Raw genomic sequence first — 19,921 nt, forward strand, 5'->3', positions numbered from 1 at the left:
TTATTTTCATTATTGTTAAAATTAAATAAGAAATAAATCAATATAATTAAATAATTGAGTAAACTACACACTAAAAAAAAAGTTTTACTTTCAGCCTCTTTTTGAGGCTGAATTTATGATGTAAACGGAGTCAGCCCCGTTAAACAAGGACAGACTTATGTGAAATACATGGGCTGAATTTAAGGTGTAAACGGAGTCAGACTTTTTTTTTTCCTGTGTAATTATTAATTTATCATAATTCTATTATTTATATATATTTAATTGAGGGTCCCGATCAAAGAACCGATTATAATTTTTTAAAACTTAAAATTCTCCCCAAAATTAAAAAAGGATTCAAAATTTAAATTCCATTTAAGCATTTCGTATTTCTATATAAAAATTACGAAAAAGTTCCTCCAAAAATAATGATTTAAAACTTTTAGATTTATAATTTATTTGAGGATGATTTTTAGCTTCATTAAAATTATAAATATAGTTCTTTGATCCGGACCTTCAAATATTAAATAAATAAGAATAAATGTATTAAACTTATACTTTATCATCACTTAAAAATTGAATTATTTCACTAGCCTGTGATCTTGAACGAAATAGTAAGGCAACACAGTGAAAAAATTGCAGAATTAATTCAAGAACATAGAATTGGTCCTGAACTTCAGCAACAAGATTTTGATATTTACTCTTCATTGATAAACAACGAAAGTGGAAAACACGTTGAAGAATTTCTCAGAGCAAAACCACCTCATTCTTTTCAAGAATATAACGATCTTATTCGTAAATATGATCAATTAGCAAAAAATATTCCCACCGAATTCGAACGTACAGTCTTCACGGGACTTTTTGAAGTGAATAGAAGTGGATTTTTGGAATTCATAGCCGACAAAGCTAGAAAATTAAAGGACGATCTCGTCAATAAAATGATTATGGATTATCAATATAAATCCAGAACGTAAGAGTTTCTATATATACATATATTTTCCAAAAAAATATTTTCTATCTAAAAAAAATTATTTTTTAATCCTAATAATTAATAAAAAATTTTAAAACAGAATAGGAGAAGAATATCAAAGTATAGCAAATCGAGCCCTAAGTAAACCGCCAAATACTGCTGAACTAATGAAACTTCGAGCTTTTGTTGAAAAAGCCGAAACAGAAATGGTGAAAAATTTGGAAAATCGCCTCAAAGAAGTAATGGAAAATATTTTATTTCTATCAGATTATACCTTATTAACGCCAGTGGAAATCAAAACCAATAATTTCGCTTTTCAATGGTAAGAGATTATATTATAAAGAACCAAAGATATCATATTTATATTATTATTAAATATAAATAATTTATAATAATAATAATTAAATATAAATTTATAATTAAATAAGTTTATAATCATAACTAAATACAAATAAATATAGATATTTTTTTATAAAAAAATACTTCAAGTTATTATACAAAATTACTTTTTTATATTACAAAAGAAATTAATAAATTATGTTATAAATTTAAAAATATTAGGTATCACAAAATGCCATCGATTTTCGAAGAGCATCGAAATATAATCGACAGTAAAACTGGCGAATATCAAGACGCATTGGTAGAACGAATTGAAAAATTCCAACAGGATCTTCAATTATATTGGAAATATGCAAATGAAATGCAATACTGGGGCAATGTGGATGAAATATTTCGTTACAAGAAAAAAGCAACAAGACTAGAAAGTCGTCTTCTTATTGCCATGGAAACAATTGACGAATTCAATGAGGAGGAACAGATGTTCGGATGGGAATTATCACAATACCCATTAAGAAAACAGGTTCAAAAGAAAATAAATTAATTTCTCATTTAAAAAAAAAATTAGTTCATAATCGATTTAAAGAAAATGGCGCATGTAATATATTTACACAATACATTTAAATTTAATATATTTATAATTTTAAAATATTTCAATTTTCACTGAAAAAAAATTTATTTGATTCAAATAACCAATTACTTGTCTTTTATCAAATAAATATTTACTTGTATCAAATACAATTTATTTGACTTAACTTAAATAATATTTCTTTGAATCAAATAATTTTTTTTTGACTTGTAGTCGGTTATTTGAATTAAGTAGATTTTTTTAGACAAGTAATCGGTTAGTCGAATCAAGTAAATTTTTTTTCAATGTATAAAATACTTAATTTTCAAATACTTAATTTTTAAATACCAAGTTTAAAATACTTAAAAATAAAAATAAAAATACTTAATATTTAAAATTTAAACACAGATAAATTTAAAATAAAAAATTACATTTAATTCAGTTTGTCTATATTTTTCAATTTAATACATCAAACAGATTGCAGACAAACTTGGACCTTATAAAAAATTTTATGACGCTGCCTGCGATTTTATATCAAATAACAATAACTGGATGAACTCAATGGTTGGCTCACATGACCCAGATGAAATTGAAACAGTTTCTGGTACATTGTTTCGCACTATTTTGAAATTAGAAAAAAATTTCCAAGAGCCAGCTGTCAGAAAATTGGCAGAAAATGTTCGCGCAAACATTGAAGAATTTCGCGAACACATGCCTCTAATGTTAACACTTGGTAATCCCGGTATGAAAAGTCGTCATTGGGAACAAGTTTCGGAAATTGTTGGATTTCCAATTAAAGTTGATGAAAATATGACATTGGCCAAGGTAATAATTATTATTTTAAAAAATAAATTTAAAAAATAAAAAAAATGAAAAAAAGAATTAAAACAAAAAAAATTACACTAAAAAACGAAAATTAGATTCAAAAATACAGAATTGACTAACTAAAATAAAGGATTTTTTAATTAATAATGTTTTAAATTAGAATTAATACTTTTTAAATTTGATTTACTTAAAAATAATTTAACTTGATAGTAAAAAGACCATAACTAATTATTGTTATATTAATTAAAAAGTCTATGACCTGTTAATTAATTAAAAAACACTATTATTAATTAATTTAACGAATATTAATTAATGAACCAATTCAGATTTAGAGAGTAAATATTTATTGTTTATTATAATCAAATAAATAAATTAAAGATAATCGACTTTGGATTGGATGAATACGTGCCAAAATTTGAAGGCATATCAGAGGCAGCAACAAAGGAGAATAATTTGGAGAAAGCTTTACTAAAAATGCATACAGACTGGACTGAAATAGAATTTATAACAAATCCTTATCGGGACACAGGAACTTATGTAATCGCCAGTATCGATGACATTCAACTTTTGTTGGATGATCATCTGACAAAGGCTCAAACTATGAAAAATTCTCTCTACATAAAACCATTCGAAAAAGAGACACTGTGGGTTATAAAATTTTTTATATTCAACTATTGTGAACCATATGAAAATTTTCTATGAAATATTATTATTTTCATTATTATTATTATTCTTATTTTATTTTAGAGAATGGGAAGCCAAGCTACATCTCCTGCAGGATATTATGGATTATTGGCTTAAAGTTCAAGCTACTTGGATGTATTTAGAGCCAATTTTCTCTTCCCCTGATATCCAACAGCAAATGCCGGAGGAAGGTCGACGATTCAGTGCCGTTGATAAAGTAATCAACGATTATTGCATTATGTTAATTTTCCCCACTTTTTATTTACATAATATTTATATAAATAATTAATAATTTCGAAAATAATGAGAAGCTTTAGTCAAATTGGAAACTAAAATGAATTATAGATTTGGAGAGATATTATGTCATCAGTGGTGACAGATCCAAAAGTCATGTCGGTAGTTGAAATTGACAAAATGCTCGATCGTTTGAAAAAATCGACAAATCTCTTGGATTTAATTCAAAAAGGTTTAAACGATTATCTCGAGAAGAAGAGATTATTTTTTCCAAGATTTTTCTTTCTATCAAATGACGAGTTACTAGAAATTTTATCAGAAACAAAGGATCCAACGAGGTAGGAATAAAAAAGAACTGTCTAAATTTTATTTTAATTAAATTAATAAATATAATAATTTAATTAAATTTAATAAATATTATAATATAATTAAATAAAAATATAAATAAATATAAATATAATTAAATAAAATCTAAATTTTATTTTAATTAAATTAATAAATATAATATAATTATATTTATACAATCAGGGAAATATTTTGCTAATAATCATTTAATTTTAGAGTTCAACCACATTTAAAGAAGTGCTTTGAAGGAATTGCTAAATTAAGTTTCACGGAACAGATGGAAGTGACGATGATGAAATCTTCAGAAGATGAGCACGTAACTCTGGAGGATATAATCGATACTGTAGCAGCTCGAGGCCAAGTAGAAAAATGGTTAGTCGAATTAGAAACCGTCATGAAAAAAAGTGTCAGAGCCCAGGTAAAATTTATTTTTTTATTCTCAAATATTTGTAATTATAAAAATGTTTTCAGTATTTTCTAGCATTTAAGTTTTTCGAATTTTATACAAATTTTAAAAACTATTCTGGAATTTAAATTATAAGAAAGATTTAGGGGAGGAGGGGGGGGGGGGGGACAATTATAAACGTAACAATTGTCAAAAAATTTGAAAAATGCAACACGTCATTTTTAAAAAAAAATTAATTCGCAAAACAGTAAATGTATACGAATCGTAAAAAATGTGTAAACATTCCAGCAATATATTGGAATGTAAAAATATAAATTTGGGAAAAATTCAAAGTTTCAACTTGAATTATAATTATATGGTAAACAAATAAACAATACATGTAAGTAAAGAGTCATTCACATCCCAGGTCACACTTTAGGGGCGGGGAGGGAGCTCTCTATAATGAATTGTGAAAAAAAACTGCAAAAGAACATGAAACTAGCTGGGGAAAGGGGTATAGAAAGAATTTAAAATTTACAAAAGTATCTATAAATCAAATTAAAATTATTTTAATAATAATAAAAAATTATTACCTAGCCAAAATTATTAATAAGAAAAAATAAAATTATCATAAAATTATATTTACTTTTATTAAGAAAATATTAATTGAATAACGCGTGGTTTTAATTATTTCAAACCGTCATTTAAAGTTATTAAATAAAAATTTGAATTACTGTAGGCAATTTTAATTCATAGAAAACTATATTAAATAGGTATGAAGGACGACGAAGTTTCCTCCACGAGAAAGCAAACAATTATTAAAAAACAAAAAACTAACAATTAAAATTGATGCAAATTCATTTGCACCAGAATGAATGATTCTCTACGATGAATGAATCATTTACTATATTTTTCCCTAAACTTAATTTTTGTCTTTTTAAATTTCGATTTTAAAAAATTCAAACTATTATGGGAGGGATTTAAGGGGGGGCACAAAGTGTGACGCAAACGTGGAATGACTGAAATAATAAATTTAATAATAAAAAGGACTCACCGATAATTCTCCTTGAAGTGATGTCAGCGCACTTTTCCATTGTGTAATCCTTTTTATCCTTTAAAAACTGCGTTCCTTTCTCCTATCCTTAGAAACTGTTTCCTCCGGATCCAAGAGTTGAAGACTGGGAAAATTTAATCCTTTTTTTGTCACTTCACTTTTCACTTTTATCGAAATACTATTTTCACTTATATATCGTTTCACTTATTTAATATTTTTCACTTTTCACTTTTATGTTCTTTCACTTATTTAATATTTTTCACTTTCTACTTATATTTCGTTTCACTTATTTAATATTTTTCACTTTTTACTTATGTCGTTTCACTTATATTTAATTAAACTTCACTATTCACTGATATCCAATTTTTTATTTTCAAGACTCCTTCAAGCGAAATGTTTGAATTCTACAGATGACTGGAGAGGGAATGGGTGGAGTCACTTTCATTCACGCCCTCCTTCTTATCACTCTGATTGTTTGGAGTTCCCTGAAATAATAATGAAAAAAAATTCCTAAAAATTAGTATCTAAAAAGAGATTTTAAGAAAAATTACATTTTTTTACAATATAATAATTTTAATAACAATAGTTAAAAGTTAGAAATTTATTTTCTAAACTGTCTAAAATAATAACAAATAAACAATTGTTTTTTTTTAAATAAATAAAAATTCATTTACCAATAAGGAATTACATCTTTAGAATGTTAACATCTCTCAGCATCCTTTGGACCAGCTCAAGAATTCTTTGAATCTTGCAGTTGCCTGGAGGGGATAGGGGCGGAGCAACTCTTCTTCACGTCCTTCTTTTTGTTGACGTCTTCTTCATCCTTCTATTTCTTCCCTTCATTGGTGGCAAATGCATCTTTTCTTCCGGTTCCCAAATGTTCCCGATTATCAAGAATTATTCACAATAGAAATTTTGAGGTTAAGTTAACACGTTATAAACAATAGAGACTCGATTGTCTATAACGCGCTAACCGAAACTTCAATTTCCTACTGTGAAATCACCCTTATGCTGACTCTCCAATGAAGTAGAAACCCCATTGTGAAGTCAGCTCTACATTAGCAAACTAGACAACATTGGCTGGAGTCCAGGGTGAGTGCAGCTTTAAGGGGCGAACCCCTTAAAGTTGCTCTCACCCTGGACTCCTGCCGATGTTGTCTAGGTTGCCAATGTAGAGCTGACTCCACAATGAGGAAAAACCCCATTTTGGAGTTAGCTTCACATTGGGAATCTAGACATCACTGTCTGGAGTCCAGTGTGAGAGCAGCTTTAAGGGGCGAACCCCTTAAAGTTGTTCTCACCCTGGACTCCAGCCGATGTTGTCTAGGTTGCCAATGTGGAACTGACTCCAAAATGAGGAAAAACCCCATTTTGGAGTCAGTTTCACATTGGCAACCTAGACATCATCGGCTGGAGTCCAGGGTGAGGGTCGTTTCAAGAGGTCGAAACCTCTTGAAACGACCCCCACCCTGGACCCCAGCCAGTGATGGCCAGTTTGCCAACGGGCCACCCTGGTTGCCCCCCCTGGGGTCACCCTCCTCCTCTGGGAGAGGCCCCTGGCAGCTCCTCCCACCGAGGAGACCCGAGGGTCTCAACCCGGGGGAACTAGCTAGCACCACCGTCACCGGTGGCTGCCCGCTGCCAACTGAGCTCCGCGCATAGCACCTACGCACGTTCCGACTAGCGCGCCCCTATTGGCTGACGCACCGACCAATAAGCGAGCGAGCGGCATTCCCCCCACTCGAACACAGCGCTCAGTATCGATTATTCAAACTGAATATATCGATAATCAACTATCGATATTCAAAATTCAGTAAAATAAACATTAAATAACTAATTAAATAATAAATAAAACAAAGAAAACTGATAAATAAAATAAATAAACACATTAAACAACAATAAATCACTAGATACATTGCATTAAAACTGTTTTTTTATTCTTTTGCAAATAAACGATTACTAACCGCCATTTCTTTTGTTACCAACTTCATTGAAGAAAAAACCGTTATAGTAAATAAATATTGTTGGTTAACAAATTCCGATTGAATACAAGTTTTAGTAGTATCATTATTTAGTAAATTAATAAAGAACATTCATAATTGAATAATAAATCATTTGGACTCGTATAAATTAGGTGATACGGGCAAAAGAAAATTATCTGAAGATAGAACGAGACAAATGGGTTCTGCAATGGCCTGGTCAAACAATTCTTTGTATTTCCCAACTTTATTGGACTGCAGACGTAACGAGTGCATTTTCCAAAGCTCCAGAAGGATTAAAAGATTATATAGATGTGTGTAATCAGCAACTAAATCAAATCATCCTTCTTGTTCGGGGAAAACTGTCTAAACAAAATCGGACTACTTTAGGTATTTATAACTAAATTTCAGAATTTTTTTGTTCTTTTTTGACTATTTCCAATTAATTATTATTACAAAAAAGGGTAGTAGTTATTATTTTCTATTTTTTCGATGGAGGGGAATTGATTTGCAGAAGTGGAAGGTTTTAATTTAAGATTTAGTTTTTAGGTTATGTTTATAATTTTAGCAATTTTAGACATTTTAGAAATACGAGAAATATCTAAAGAACGAATACAAAAAGAGTATTAATTACTATGACAAATTATTGATATACATATTCTTTGTTATATCAAAAATGTTCAATAAAAACTGTTTTTTAATTTAAATATTAGAAAATATTTCAACTATTTTAATAAATATTAGAATTCTTTCCAGAAATTCAATTATTTTCAAAAATGATTGAAAACTTCTCGTCAACATTTCAATTATCTTTATAAATAGCAAAATTCTTGGCCGATATTCAATTATATTTAGAAATTTTATAAAAATTCATTGTAAAATTCAATTAATTCCATAAATAACAATAATCATCACAAGAATTTAATTATTTTCAAAAATTAATAAAATTCTTCGTAGAAATTCAATTATTTTCAAAAAAATCTAAAAAAAATTGTCAACAATGAAGGAAATTCGTAAATAAATGTAATAGAACATTTTTTTGAGTATTTAATAATTTTTAGAGTGAATCAGAATATTTTTTAGGGTCAGGGAAAAGTTAATATTTTGTCTGGAAATCAGGGAAAAGTCAGGAAAAAACAAAATTAAATTTTTTTTGTCAATCCTGCAATTGTTTTATTAATTATTTTATTATAATTTTTTACAGAGGCTTTGGTGACAATTGACGTGCATTCAAGGGACGTGTTAGTCGGTCTTTTCCAGCAAAACGTAAAAATCAGCACAGATTTTAAATGGCTCTGTCAACTCCGTTACTATTGGATGGTAAAAATAAATTTTCTCCTTCTCTTTAATTTTTTGTCCGTTATTTATTTGAAATTTTACATTTATTATTTTCAGGACGAAAATATGTTAACAATGATGATAAATTCTTCTCTAAAATACGGCTACGAATATCTTGGAAATAGTTCTCGACTTGTGATAACTCCTCTAACCGATAGATGTTATCGGACATTATTCGGAGCTTTAAATTTACATCTCGGTGGAGCACCGGAAGGTCCCGCTGGAACTGGAAAAACGGAAACGACTAAAGATTTAGCTAAAGCCGTCGCCAAACAATGTGTCGTCTTCAATTGTTCCGATGGATTGGATTACATTGCCTTGGGAAAATTCTTTAAAGTAAAATTTCAAACGAAAAAAAAATAAGAAAGAAAAAAAGAAAATTTATTATTTATTTGATTTATTCTTAATTATTAACGGTTTTTAATTTCAATTTAATAAAATTAGATTTTTAATTTCATTTTAATTAAATTTAAAAAAAGAATTTATTTTCCACTTTTCTTAAAAATTTTATAAAAATGTTTATAAACCTTTTTCCAGGGACTTGCATCGTCTGGAGCTTGGTCATGTTTCGATGAATTCAATCGAATTGATCTGGAAGTTTTGTCAGTGGTTGCTCAACAAATTTTGACAATTCAACGAGCAATTAATGCCGGAAAATCGACACTTATTTTCGAAGGAACTGAAATTGGTTTAGATCCAACGTGCGCTGTTTTTATAACAATGAATCCAGGTTACGCTGGCAGAACGGAACTTCCTGACAATTTGAAAGCTTTATTCCGCTCTGTGGCGATGATGGTTAGTTAACGATTAAAAGGAAAAATTCTAAATATTTAATTGTAATATTTTTAATGCTAAAAATATTTACTTTTTACAGAATTCTAAATATTTAAGAAAAAGTTTAAAAAATATTTATTTTATTTTTCATTATTTTTAGTAATCTAAAATAATAATTATTAAACAATTATAACTTCTTTATTTTTAATATCTAATTACGATAATATGTCACGTAAATATTTTTTCAACTCATTTTAAATTCACTATAAAATACAATATTTCTCAATTCATTTCAAGAATAATTTTAAGAATAAAATAGATTAAAATTTTCATTGGAAATTTAATTCTTCTTTTATTTAATACTTAAAAATTTAAAAATTCTTGACAGAGAATTTAAAAAATGAATTATAATATTTTGTAAAAAGTTGAAACTATGTAAAAATAGTTTTGATAAAATATTTATAATTTTTTGCAAAAAAATACAATGAATTATTTTTTTAGGTGCCTGATTATGGATTGATAGCGGAGAATACTCTCTACTCGTATGGTTTTTACAATGCACGACCCTTATCTGTAAAAATTGTCATGGCCTATCAGCTTTGCTCAGAGCAGTTATCGACCCAAAATCACTACGATTATGGGATGAGAGCTGTTAAATCAGTTCTTGTAGCTGCCGGTAATTTGAAACTAAAATATCCAAACGAAAATGAAGCTATTTTAATGCTACGAAGCATTAAGGATGTAAATCTACCGAAATTTTTGAGTCCTGATCTTCCACTTTTTCACGTAAGCCGATAATTTTAATTTTATTTTTATTTTCAAATTTTCATTCATTCGGCATTTAAAATTCGATACTAAAGTGAAAATTTCCATAATTATTATTATTAAAATAGAATTAGAAAAATGTATGAATGAAAAATTACAAATTTTTTAATTTTAAACATAAATTTCAATTTTTTAATAATTTTAGATTCAAAATTTAAAACATTAATTAGTTAATTAACAAATTAATTATTTTTTATGTTTCTTATTTTCAAAAATTTTAATCAAAGTTTTCGCATGAAATCAATTATTTTTAAAACAAATAAAAAAATATTTCTGAAAAGAATTTATTTATCTATTTTTAAAATTTTTTAATTAAATTCTTTATGAGAAATGAAATATTTTTAAAACAATTTTAATTAAATCACGCAGAAAAATTCAATTACTGTTTAAAATTTATAAAATTATTAGCAGGAATTTAATTATTTTAAAGAATTTTAATAAAATTCTTCGAAGAAATTCAATTATTTTGAAAATATTTGATTAAATTCTTTATCAGAGTTGAAATATTTTAGTACAATTTCAATTAAATTTCTCGAATTCCTCAAATTTATAAAGTTTGTACTAAGAATTTAATTATTTTAAAGAATTTTAATAAAATTCTTCACAGTTATTCAATTATTTTGAAAAATTTTTATTAAACTTTTCATGAACATTGAAATATTTTCAATACAATTTTAATTCAAATGCCGCAAAAAAATTCAAATATTTTCTAAAATTTTAATAAAATTTGTCCAAAGAATTGAATTAATTTCAAAAACTATCTGAAAATTTTTCTAAAGAATACAATTATTTTTAATAAAATTTAAATTAAATTCCTTAACAAAATTTAAAAAAAAAATTGAAAAAAAAAATTGAAATTTGAAACTTCAAATTCTTTGAAACAATGCAATTAATTTTATAAATAGTAAAAGTTTTTCTCAAGAATGAAATTATTTTTATTTAAAAAAAAATTCTTCTCAGGAATTCAATTATTTTCAATATAATTTTAATAAAATTAAATAATCAAATTTTTAATTATAATTATTAACAGACACGATTGTTTTAAAAGTTTGAAAAAAAATTCTTTGTTTGTAAAATTAATAAAATTTTGTTAATTCGAATTTTTAATTCGTTTTTTAAAAATTGTTTTGCACATTTTTCCTCAGGGTATTGCGTCAGATCTTTTTCCAAATGTTCAACTTCCCGATCCTGATTATACGGATTTAAATGCTTGCATTCACGAGGCTTGCGTCACTGCAAATATTCAATGTACTCCAGCTTTTTTGGAAAAAATTCAACAGATTTATGAAATGATGATCGTTCGTCACGGATTTATGATTGTTGGATTACCATTCGGGGGAAAAACAACGGCTTATAAAATATTGGCAGATGCTTTGGCTCTATGCGAGGAACGCGTGAGTGTAACTAAATACAAAACTTGAGAAAATGAAACTTCAACTTAAATATTTAAGCAATTTAAATTTAAGTTTTCTAACTTACAATTAATTTAAAATTTTTTTACATTTGCAATTCAATTTCAATTTTTTTAATTTACAATTAGAATAACATTTTTAATTTACACTTTAAACATTTTAATGACATTCAACCAAATAGTGCATTCAAAAAAGAGAAAAAAAATAATTTTTTAAAATTAAATTTCAAATTTAAAGTAAATTTTGAAAAATTAGTATTTAATTGACAATATTGTTATAGTTAATTAAAAAATACTTGTTTTCATATAGAATTTAATTTAAAAAAATGTAGAAAAGAATTTTTTTTTTAATTAAAAATGAATTTCAAACGAAAAGTAAATTTTGCAAAATTTAAATGAAAAATGTTTTCATAATAAAAAATAATTTATTTTCCTGTAGAATTTAATAAACGAGCATAAAGTCGAGATGACGATAATCAATCCAAAATCAATAACAATGGGCCAATTATACGGAGAATTTGATCCTGTTTCTCATGAATGGAGCGATGGTGTTCTTGCCGTTAGTTATCGAACTTTTGCAATTTCCACAAATGAAAATAGAAAATGGTTAATTTTCGATGGACCAATTGATGCCGTTTGGATTGAGAATATGAACACTGTTTTGGATGATAATAAAAAATTATGCCTAATGAGCGGCGAAATTATTCAATTGGCACCGACGACAAATTTAATTTTCGAACCAATGGATCTTGAGGTCGCTTCACCGGCCACTGTATCACGTTGTGGTGAGCAATATTTTCCAACTGTTTTTTAAATATAAAAACTAGGTTTTTTTATTTAACAATAATTTTAAATAGTTTCGAATATCAATAATTAGTAATAGTATAACCTAATAATAATTAAAAATATTTCTTTTTCGTTGAAAAGAGATGTTTGATTATTTTATAATAAAAAGATCAAAATACGGTTATTTTGGTTTTATATTTTATATAACAACTGGTTTAGAACTTTTTCTGCTCCTTTTCAAGGTTAGAAGAATCATTATATCAAAATTATTATATCCTTGAAAAGGAAATGTAAAAGTTCGAGACTAGTTGGTAAGTATATAAAATATGCAACGAAAATATCCTTAGGCCCTTTTTTGTACTTTTTTATATGCTATTTTATTATTATTTATTAACATAAATTAACATGAATATAAATTAATAATAAATAATAAATAAAACAGAATTTTATATTTTCAATTATATAAACGTTGAATTTTTGAATAATTTCATATTCGAAAGTTAAAAAATTCACTTTTTAAGTATATAATTCGTATTATTCTTGATTATTATTTTCAAGAATTAAATTATTTTCAAAACAATTTTAATAAAATTCTACGAAAGAATTCAATTATTTTTTTTAATTTGTAATAAAATTTTTCGAAAGATTTCAATTATTTTCTAAAATTTTGATCAAAATTCTTTGAAACATTCAATTATTCTCAAAAATTTTAATACAATTCTTTAAAAATGTGAAAATATTGAAAATATTTGAATTTCAAGAATTTTATTATTTGTAAAAATAATTGAATTTTTGCGAAGAATTCTATAAAAAATTATTATAATCCAAATTCTAATTTAAATTCTTTTGAAAAATTTCTTTAAATTTTTTGAAAATGATGTACTTTTTTAAATAACTTTAATTGAAAAATTTGAAAATAATTGAATTAAACAAACAATTTTTTTCTACTTTTTAAAATAATCGTCTCAATTTATATTTATAATTAAAAATTTGAGTATATTAAATTTTATTAAAATTCTACTGAAAATAATTGAATTCCTGATAAGAATTTTATTATTTATAAAAACAAATTTATTTTTGAATTTTCTTGAAAAATATTTGTATTAAAAATTAAAAGAAACTGAATTCATTCATTAAATTTTATTAAAAGTGTATTAAAAATAATTCAATTGTTTCAAAGGATTTATTAAAATTTTAGAAAATAATTGAATTCTTTTAAAAAATTTTATAACGAATTAAGAAAAAATTGAATTCTATCGTGAAATTTTATTGAGAATAATTGAATTTTTGCAAAAAATTGTACTATTTATAAAAATAATTAAATTGTTTCGAAGGATATATTAAAATTTCAGAAAATATAATTGAATTTTTATTAAAATTCTTTTGAAAATAATTAAATTTTTGTAAAAAATTATACTATTTATAAAAATAATTCAATTCTTTCAAAGAATGTTATTATTTATGCGATAATAATTGAATTCTAAGGAAGAATTTTATTAAATTGTATATTATTTTTATTCTCATTAAAATTTAATATTTGAAAAATAATTTCTTTTTTAAAGGCATGATTTATATGGAACCATCGGCTTTAGGATGGGAGCCACTATTAAAATCGTGGATTGAAACCACACCAAAAATTTTCAGTTCTTTTTTGAAAAATTTCCTCTTTGAATCGCTATTTATCAGATTTTGTAAACCATTGTTCTTTTTACTTCGTCATGGTGCAGTCGAGGTAAAATAATTTCTTTGAAAATCAAAAATTTTCTAAATTCCATATAGAAAATAGTTTATCGATGAAATAATTTAAAAAAAATAGTTTTTAAATATTTTATCGAAAAAATAATTTTTAAAAATAGTTTTTAAATATTTTATCAAAAAAATATTTTTAAATATATTTTTAAATATATTTTTAAATAAGTTTTTAAAATACTTTTTCAATATATTTTTCAAATATTTTTCAAAATATTTCTCTTTTTAGGAAATGTGTCCAATGCCAGATTCAAATTTACTCCGATCAATAACGTATTTGATGGACTGTTTCTTTGACGACTATGATGATGAAAAATTCGCAAAGAGCATCAGTGAACTAGATTTACGTGCTCAAGTCGAAGTTGGTTGAAATTATTTTTCTATTTGAAAAAATAAAAATACGATTATATTATTAATTTTGAAAACAAAATTATTCTTTTTCACAGGGATCTTTCTTTTTCTCGTGTATTTGGGCAATGGGCGGAACATTGAAAGCACAACACAGAGAGACATTCAGTATTTTGTTTCGAGGACTTCTAGAGAAGCAATTTCCAGATTCTCTAATGCGACAATTTCAATTGACTGAATCAGTACCTCCGCCTAATAAACCCTATATTTTTATTATGCCAAAAGATGGTCTTGTCTTCGACTATAAATTCATCCGAGAAGTATGTATTTAGAGAGAAAAAATTATTTACAATTTTTGGAATGAATACAAATTTTTTCAAAGACTTCGAATTTACTTTTTCAAATGTTTGGAAATCGATGAAATTATTTACAATTTTTGGAATAAATACAAATTTTTTGAAAGACTTGAAATTAATTTTTTCTAAATTTTGGAAATCGTTCAAATTGTTCTTAAAATTCCGTATTTCTAATTGATCTTTACAGGGTAAAGGGAAATGGAAATTATGGTCCGATGAATTGATAAATACACCGCCGATAGCAAGAGATATTCCAGTGAATCAAATAATTGTGCCTACAGTTGAAACTGTTAGATATACGGCACTTTTTCAATTATTGGTTCAACATGAAAAGCCCGTATTATTTGTTGGCTCAACTGGAACTGGGAAATCTGTCTATATTATTGATTTTCTATTGAAGAAAAATGATACGAAAATTTATAAGCCATTGATTATTAATTTCTCAGCGCAAACAACGGCAAATCAAACACAGGATATTATTATGACAAAACTCGATAGAAGAAGAAAAGGTGTTTACGGTCCACCAATTGGTAAACGTTGGATTGTTTTTGTCGACGATGTATCAATGCCAATGAAAGAAATTTATGGCGCACAACCGCCAATTGAACTTCTACGACAGTGGCTCGATCATTGGCTATGGTATCAACAATTTATGTTCTTTAATATTAAACAAAATTATTTGAATCTTTGATAAAAAATAACACACGGAAAAAATTTGTCATCTGGAATAGCTATAAATTTCTTTATATTAGCGAAATTTTTAGTTGTTTCAATTAATACTTTCGCTAGTCTAGAGAAACTTATCACTGTTCCAGGGAAATATTTTTTTTCCGTGTAGAAAATTAAATAAATTAGAAATGAATTGAGAATTAAAATAAATGAATAATTAGGCAAAAATTACATAAATTGAATGAATAATTAATAAATTGAAAATAAATTAAATCCGATTGAAATAAATAAATAAATTGAAAATTTTTTATAATAATAGAGTAAAGAAATTTGAACTTTTTTTTAAAAACAGGTACGATCGAAAGGAGATAACTCCTTTGAATTTGATAGAAATTCAATTAATGTGCGCCATGGGTCCACCAGTTGGAGGAGGAAAGGACGTAACACCAAGATTTAAAAGACATTTTTTTGTTTTGACAATTTCCGAATTCGAGGATGACGTCATGATCACAATTTTTAGTAAAATTGTTCTGTGGCACTTGGACACTAGGTATTATTTAATTTTATCATAAATAATCTATTTTCAGTTCAAAATATATTTTTCTCTTTTACATTTTATAATTTTTAATCTGAAATAAAATTGAATTCTTATAAAGAAATTTATTCAAATTTTTTAAAATAATTTTAAATTTCTTGAGAAAAATTCAACTAAAATCTTTAATTAAAAAAAAGTCAATTCTTACGGGACTGTTAATTAAAATAATATTAAAAAAAATTTTAATTCTTATAAAAAATTATAAAAATTTTTGAAACTAATTGAATTTCTGTGAAGAATGTGATAATTAACAATTTTCTAAATAATTGAATTCTTTCGAGAAATTTTATTACAATTTTATTGAATAATTGAATTCTTTCGAGAAATGTTATTGATTAGGAAAATAATTGAAATCTTGGTAAGAATTTTATTAAAATTCTATTAAAAATAAATGAATTCTTATAAAGAATTTTACCAAAATTTTGCAAAATAATTGAATTTTTGCGAAAAATTTTATTACATAGAATTTAATTTTTTCAACGCATTAAATTAAATTTTTTTATAACGAATTTTCTAGAAATTTTTCAAAATAATAAAATTGCTGCGAAGAATTGTATTAAAATTCTTTAAAATAATTGAATTTCAGCGAGAAATTTTATAAATTATGAAAATAATTGAATTTCTTCGAAGAATTTTATTATTTTTTATAAAAAGACTTTAATTCTCATAAAGAGTTTAACCGATAAATTTTACAAAATAATTGAATTTCTGTGAAGATTTTTATTATTTAGGAAATAATTAAAATTTTTTTAGTGAATGTCATTAAATTTTTTTTTATAAAGAATATTATTGAATTCTTTCAAAATAATAAAATTTTTGGGAAGAATTTTATTAAAAATCTTTAAAACAATTAAATTTCTTTGAGAAATTTTTTAAATTACGAAAATAATTGAATTTTTGCGAAAAATTTTATTATTTAGAAAAAGAATTCAATTCTCATAAACATTTTTTTTTCAAAATTTTGCAAACTAATCGAATTTCTTCAAAGAATGTTATTAAAATTCTTTAAAATCATTAAATTCTTGGGAAAAATTTAATAAATTTTGAAAATAATTGAATATTTTCGAGGAATTTATTTAAAATTGTACTGAAATATTTCAACTCTGGTGAAGAATATAATCAAATGTTTTCAAAATAATTGAATTTTTGCAAAGAATTTTATTAAAATTTTAAAAAATGGATAAATTAATTTTTTTCAGAAATATTATTTAAATTGTTTTGAAAATAATTGAATTCATGCCAAAAATTGAATTAACTTTTTTGAAAATTATAAATAAGTAATTAATTTGTTAACAAGTGAATTTTTTAAATCTTGAATCTGAAATTATTCCAAAATTGAAATTAATTTTTGAAATTGAAAAACTAAAAAGACAAATGTAGAATTTGGAAATTTGGAAAAACACTAAATTAAATTTAAATAATAATTGCTGCTTTTTTAAAATTTATATTATATTTATATTTATATTTATTGAGAAAAGCATAAATTTTAGAAATTTTTAAAGTTTTTATTAAACATTAATTTTATTTTCTCATTTAATTTACAGAGGATTTAGTAAAGAATTCGATCCGTGCATTGATCAAATTGTTCTTGCAACACTGGACATTTATAAGCAGAGTTTAAAAAATCTATTACCAACACCAGGAAAATCACACTATATTTTTAATCTCCGAGATTTTTCAAGAGTGATACAGGTAATAAAAAAATTGGTTTTAAAGCATTTTTTAAAACTTTTTTTAAAAGAAAACAATACACAAATGAAATTGAACAAAATTTTGTATTATATAAATTTTCTTTCTATTTATTTTTTTTTTAATTTAATTACTTTTTCAAGGGTGTACTATTGTCAGTTCCTGAAACAATGCCTTCATTGGTGAACATGAAGAGACTTTGGGTCCACGAGGTTCTTCGAGTTTTTGGCGATCGTCTTGTCGATCAATCTGATTTAAATTGGCTCGTGAAACAATTACACATTACTGTTAAAGAACAAATGGAAACGGATATGAATATTATGTTCGAAGATCTCTTACTAGAAAATAAGAAAATGGTAATTGAAAAATTTATCAATCTATTTAAAAAGTTGAAAATTAAAATTCTTCTTTAAATTTTTTACATTTAGAATAAATTTGAATTTAATTTTAACTTTTAAATTTAAATTTTATTTTAATTTTCTATTTTATTTCAGACTCAAATTTTCTTTTAATTTGTAAAATTTCATTTTTTTTAGAATTTTTTCTAAATTGTTCTTTCAATTTCTTTTTCTTTCAATTGTTTAAATTTTCAATGAAATGAAATTATTTCTTAATTTATTTAACTTTACAAACGGGCGATGAATTTTATATTAAAACAATTTGAATTGTATTTTAAATTTTGAATTTCATTTTTAGATTTATTTTATTATTAAATTAAAATTTTATTTCCATGTTTTAAATTTATTTTATTTAAATGTTTACCAGGTCGGTGACGACGAATTAAGAAGACTTGTATTTTGTGATTTCACTGATCCAAAAGCGGATGTTCGATTATATCAAGAAGTCGTGGATTTGGAAGCCCTACGTGGTATTGTGGAAACATATCTAATCGAATACAACTCGATGACAAAAAAGCCAATGAACTTGGTACTGTTTAGGTGAAGTGAAATGAAAAATAAAAATACAATAATAGAATGAAAAATCAATATAATAAATCTAAAAAATAAAAATAAATTTTAATAATAGAATGACAAATCAATAAATAATAAATTTGAGTAAAAAATAAATAGAATAAATTTTGCTAAACATAAAGAAAAATTTAAAATATAATAAATTTGGAATAAAGAAAATTAGCAAAAATTAATACGAATGAGAATTTTAATGGAATTATTTTTATTGATAATAAATTTTGTTGTAGATTTGCCATCGAACATTTGTCGAGAATTTCACGAATTATAAAGCAACCGAGGAGTCATGCTCTTTTAGTTGGTGTCGGTGGTTCAGGAAGGCAATCATTAACGAGACTGGCGTCACATATTTGCGACTACGATGTTTTTCAAGTTGAAATCAGTAAACATTATGGAATGCACGAGTGGCACGAGGATATTAAATTAATTTATCGAAAAACAACAAATTCCGATATCCATTCAACTTTTCTCTTCACTGATTCGCAAATTAAGGAGGAAAGCTTTTTGGAGGATATTAATAATATGCTCAATTCTGGCGAGGTATTTAAACAAAAACAAATATAATTCTTCGCGAAAATTCAATTATTTTCACAAATAATCACATTTTTTGGAAGAATTCAATTATTTTTATAAATCAGTAAATTATTTTTCAAGAATTCAATTATTTTCAACAAAATTTTAATCAAATTTCACGAAAGAATTCAATTATTTTCTAAAATTTTAATTTTTTTTCTAAATTTTTTTCGATACATGCTTCGAAACAATTCAATTAGTTTTTTAAATAGTAAAATATTTGCAAAAATTTAATTATTGTCAATAAAATTTCACGAAAGAATTCAATTATTTTCTAAAATGTTAATAGATCCTTGGAAACAATTCAATTATTTTTATAAATAGTAAAATTTTTTGCAGAAGGTCAAGTATTTTCAATACAATTTTAATAAAATTTCATGAAAGGATTCAATTATTATTTAAATTTGTAATAAAATTTATCGAAAAATTTTTCGAAAGTTTAATAAATTTTTTGAAACAATGCAATTAATTTTATAAATAGTAA

General features: G+C 24.9%; 1 protein-coding gene across 1 annotated transcript in view; it reads left to right on the forward strand.

The window, feature by feature from the left end:
* The first annotated feature begins 1,098 nt into the window (after positions 1 to 1,098).
* The window catches only part of LOC122505465 (dynein axonemal heavy chain 7-like), a 34,902-nt gene continuing 16,079 nt past the window's right edge, over positions 1,099 to 19,921 (forward strand). The window contains exons 1-23 of the mRNA XM_043617094.1: positions 1,099 to 1,268; positions 1,508 to 1,805; positions 2,328 to 2,675; positions 3,054 to 3,319; positions 3,423 to 3,576; positions 3,705 to 3,931; positions 4,155 to 4,356; positions 7,512 to 7,746; positions 8,561 to 8,676; positions 8,752 to 9,030; positions 9,232 to 9,489; positions 9,970 to 10,254; positions 11,439 to 11,687; positions 12,144 to 12,489; positions 14,053 to 14,216; positions 14,469 to 14,600; positions 14,686 to 14,907; positions 15,131 to 15,582; positions 15,965 to 16,162; positions 17,752 to 17,899; positions 18,040 to 18,252; positions 18,662 to 18,836; positions 19,064 to 19,404. Coding sequence (XP_043473029.1) covers positions 1,114 to 1,268; positions 1,508 to 1,805; positions 2,328 to 2,675; positions 3,054 to 3,319; positions 3,423 to 3,576; positions 3,705 to 3,931; positions 4,155 to 4,356; positions 7,512 to 7,746; positions 8,561 to 8,676; positions 8,752 to 9,030; positions 9,232 to 9,489; positions 9,970 to 10,254; positions 11,439 to 11,687; positions 12,144 to 12,489; positions 14,053 to 14,216; positions 14,469 to 14,600; positions 14,686 to 14,907; positions 15,131 to 15,582; positions 15,965 to 16,162; positions 17,752 to 17,899; positions 18,040 to 18,252; positions 18,662 to 18,836; positions 19,064 to 19,404 — 5,463 coding nt within the window. The 5' untranslated portion in view covers positions 1,099 to 1,113. The remainder of the gene's footprint in view (positions 1,269 to 1,507; positions 1,806 to 2,327; positions 2,676 to 3,053; positions 3,320 to 3,422; positions 3,577 to 3,704; positions 3,932 to 4,154; positions 4,357 to 7,511; positions 7,747 to 8,560; positions 8,677 to 8,751; positions 9,031 to 9,231; positions 9,490 to 9,969; positions 10,255 to 11,438; positions 11,688 to 12,143; positions 12,490 to 14,052; positions 14,217 to 14,468; positions 14,601 to 14,685; positions 14,908 to 15,130; positions 15,583 to 15,964; positions 16,163 to 17,751; positions 17,900 to 18,039; positions 18,253 to 18,661; positions 18,837 to 19,063; positions 19,405 to 19,921) is intronic.

This window comes from Leptopilina heterotoma, unplaced genomic scaffold (assembly GCF_015476425.1).
Source record: "Leptopilina heterotoma isolate Lh14 unplaced genomic scaffold, ASM1547642v1 Lhet_36, whole genome shotgun sequence".
NCBI classification, from domain to species: Eukaryota; Metazoa; Arthropoda; class Insecta; order Hymenoptera; family Figitidae; genus Leptopilina; species Leptopilina heterotoma.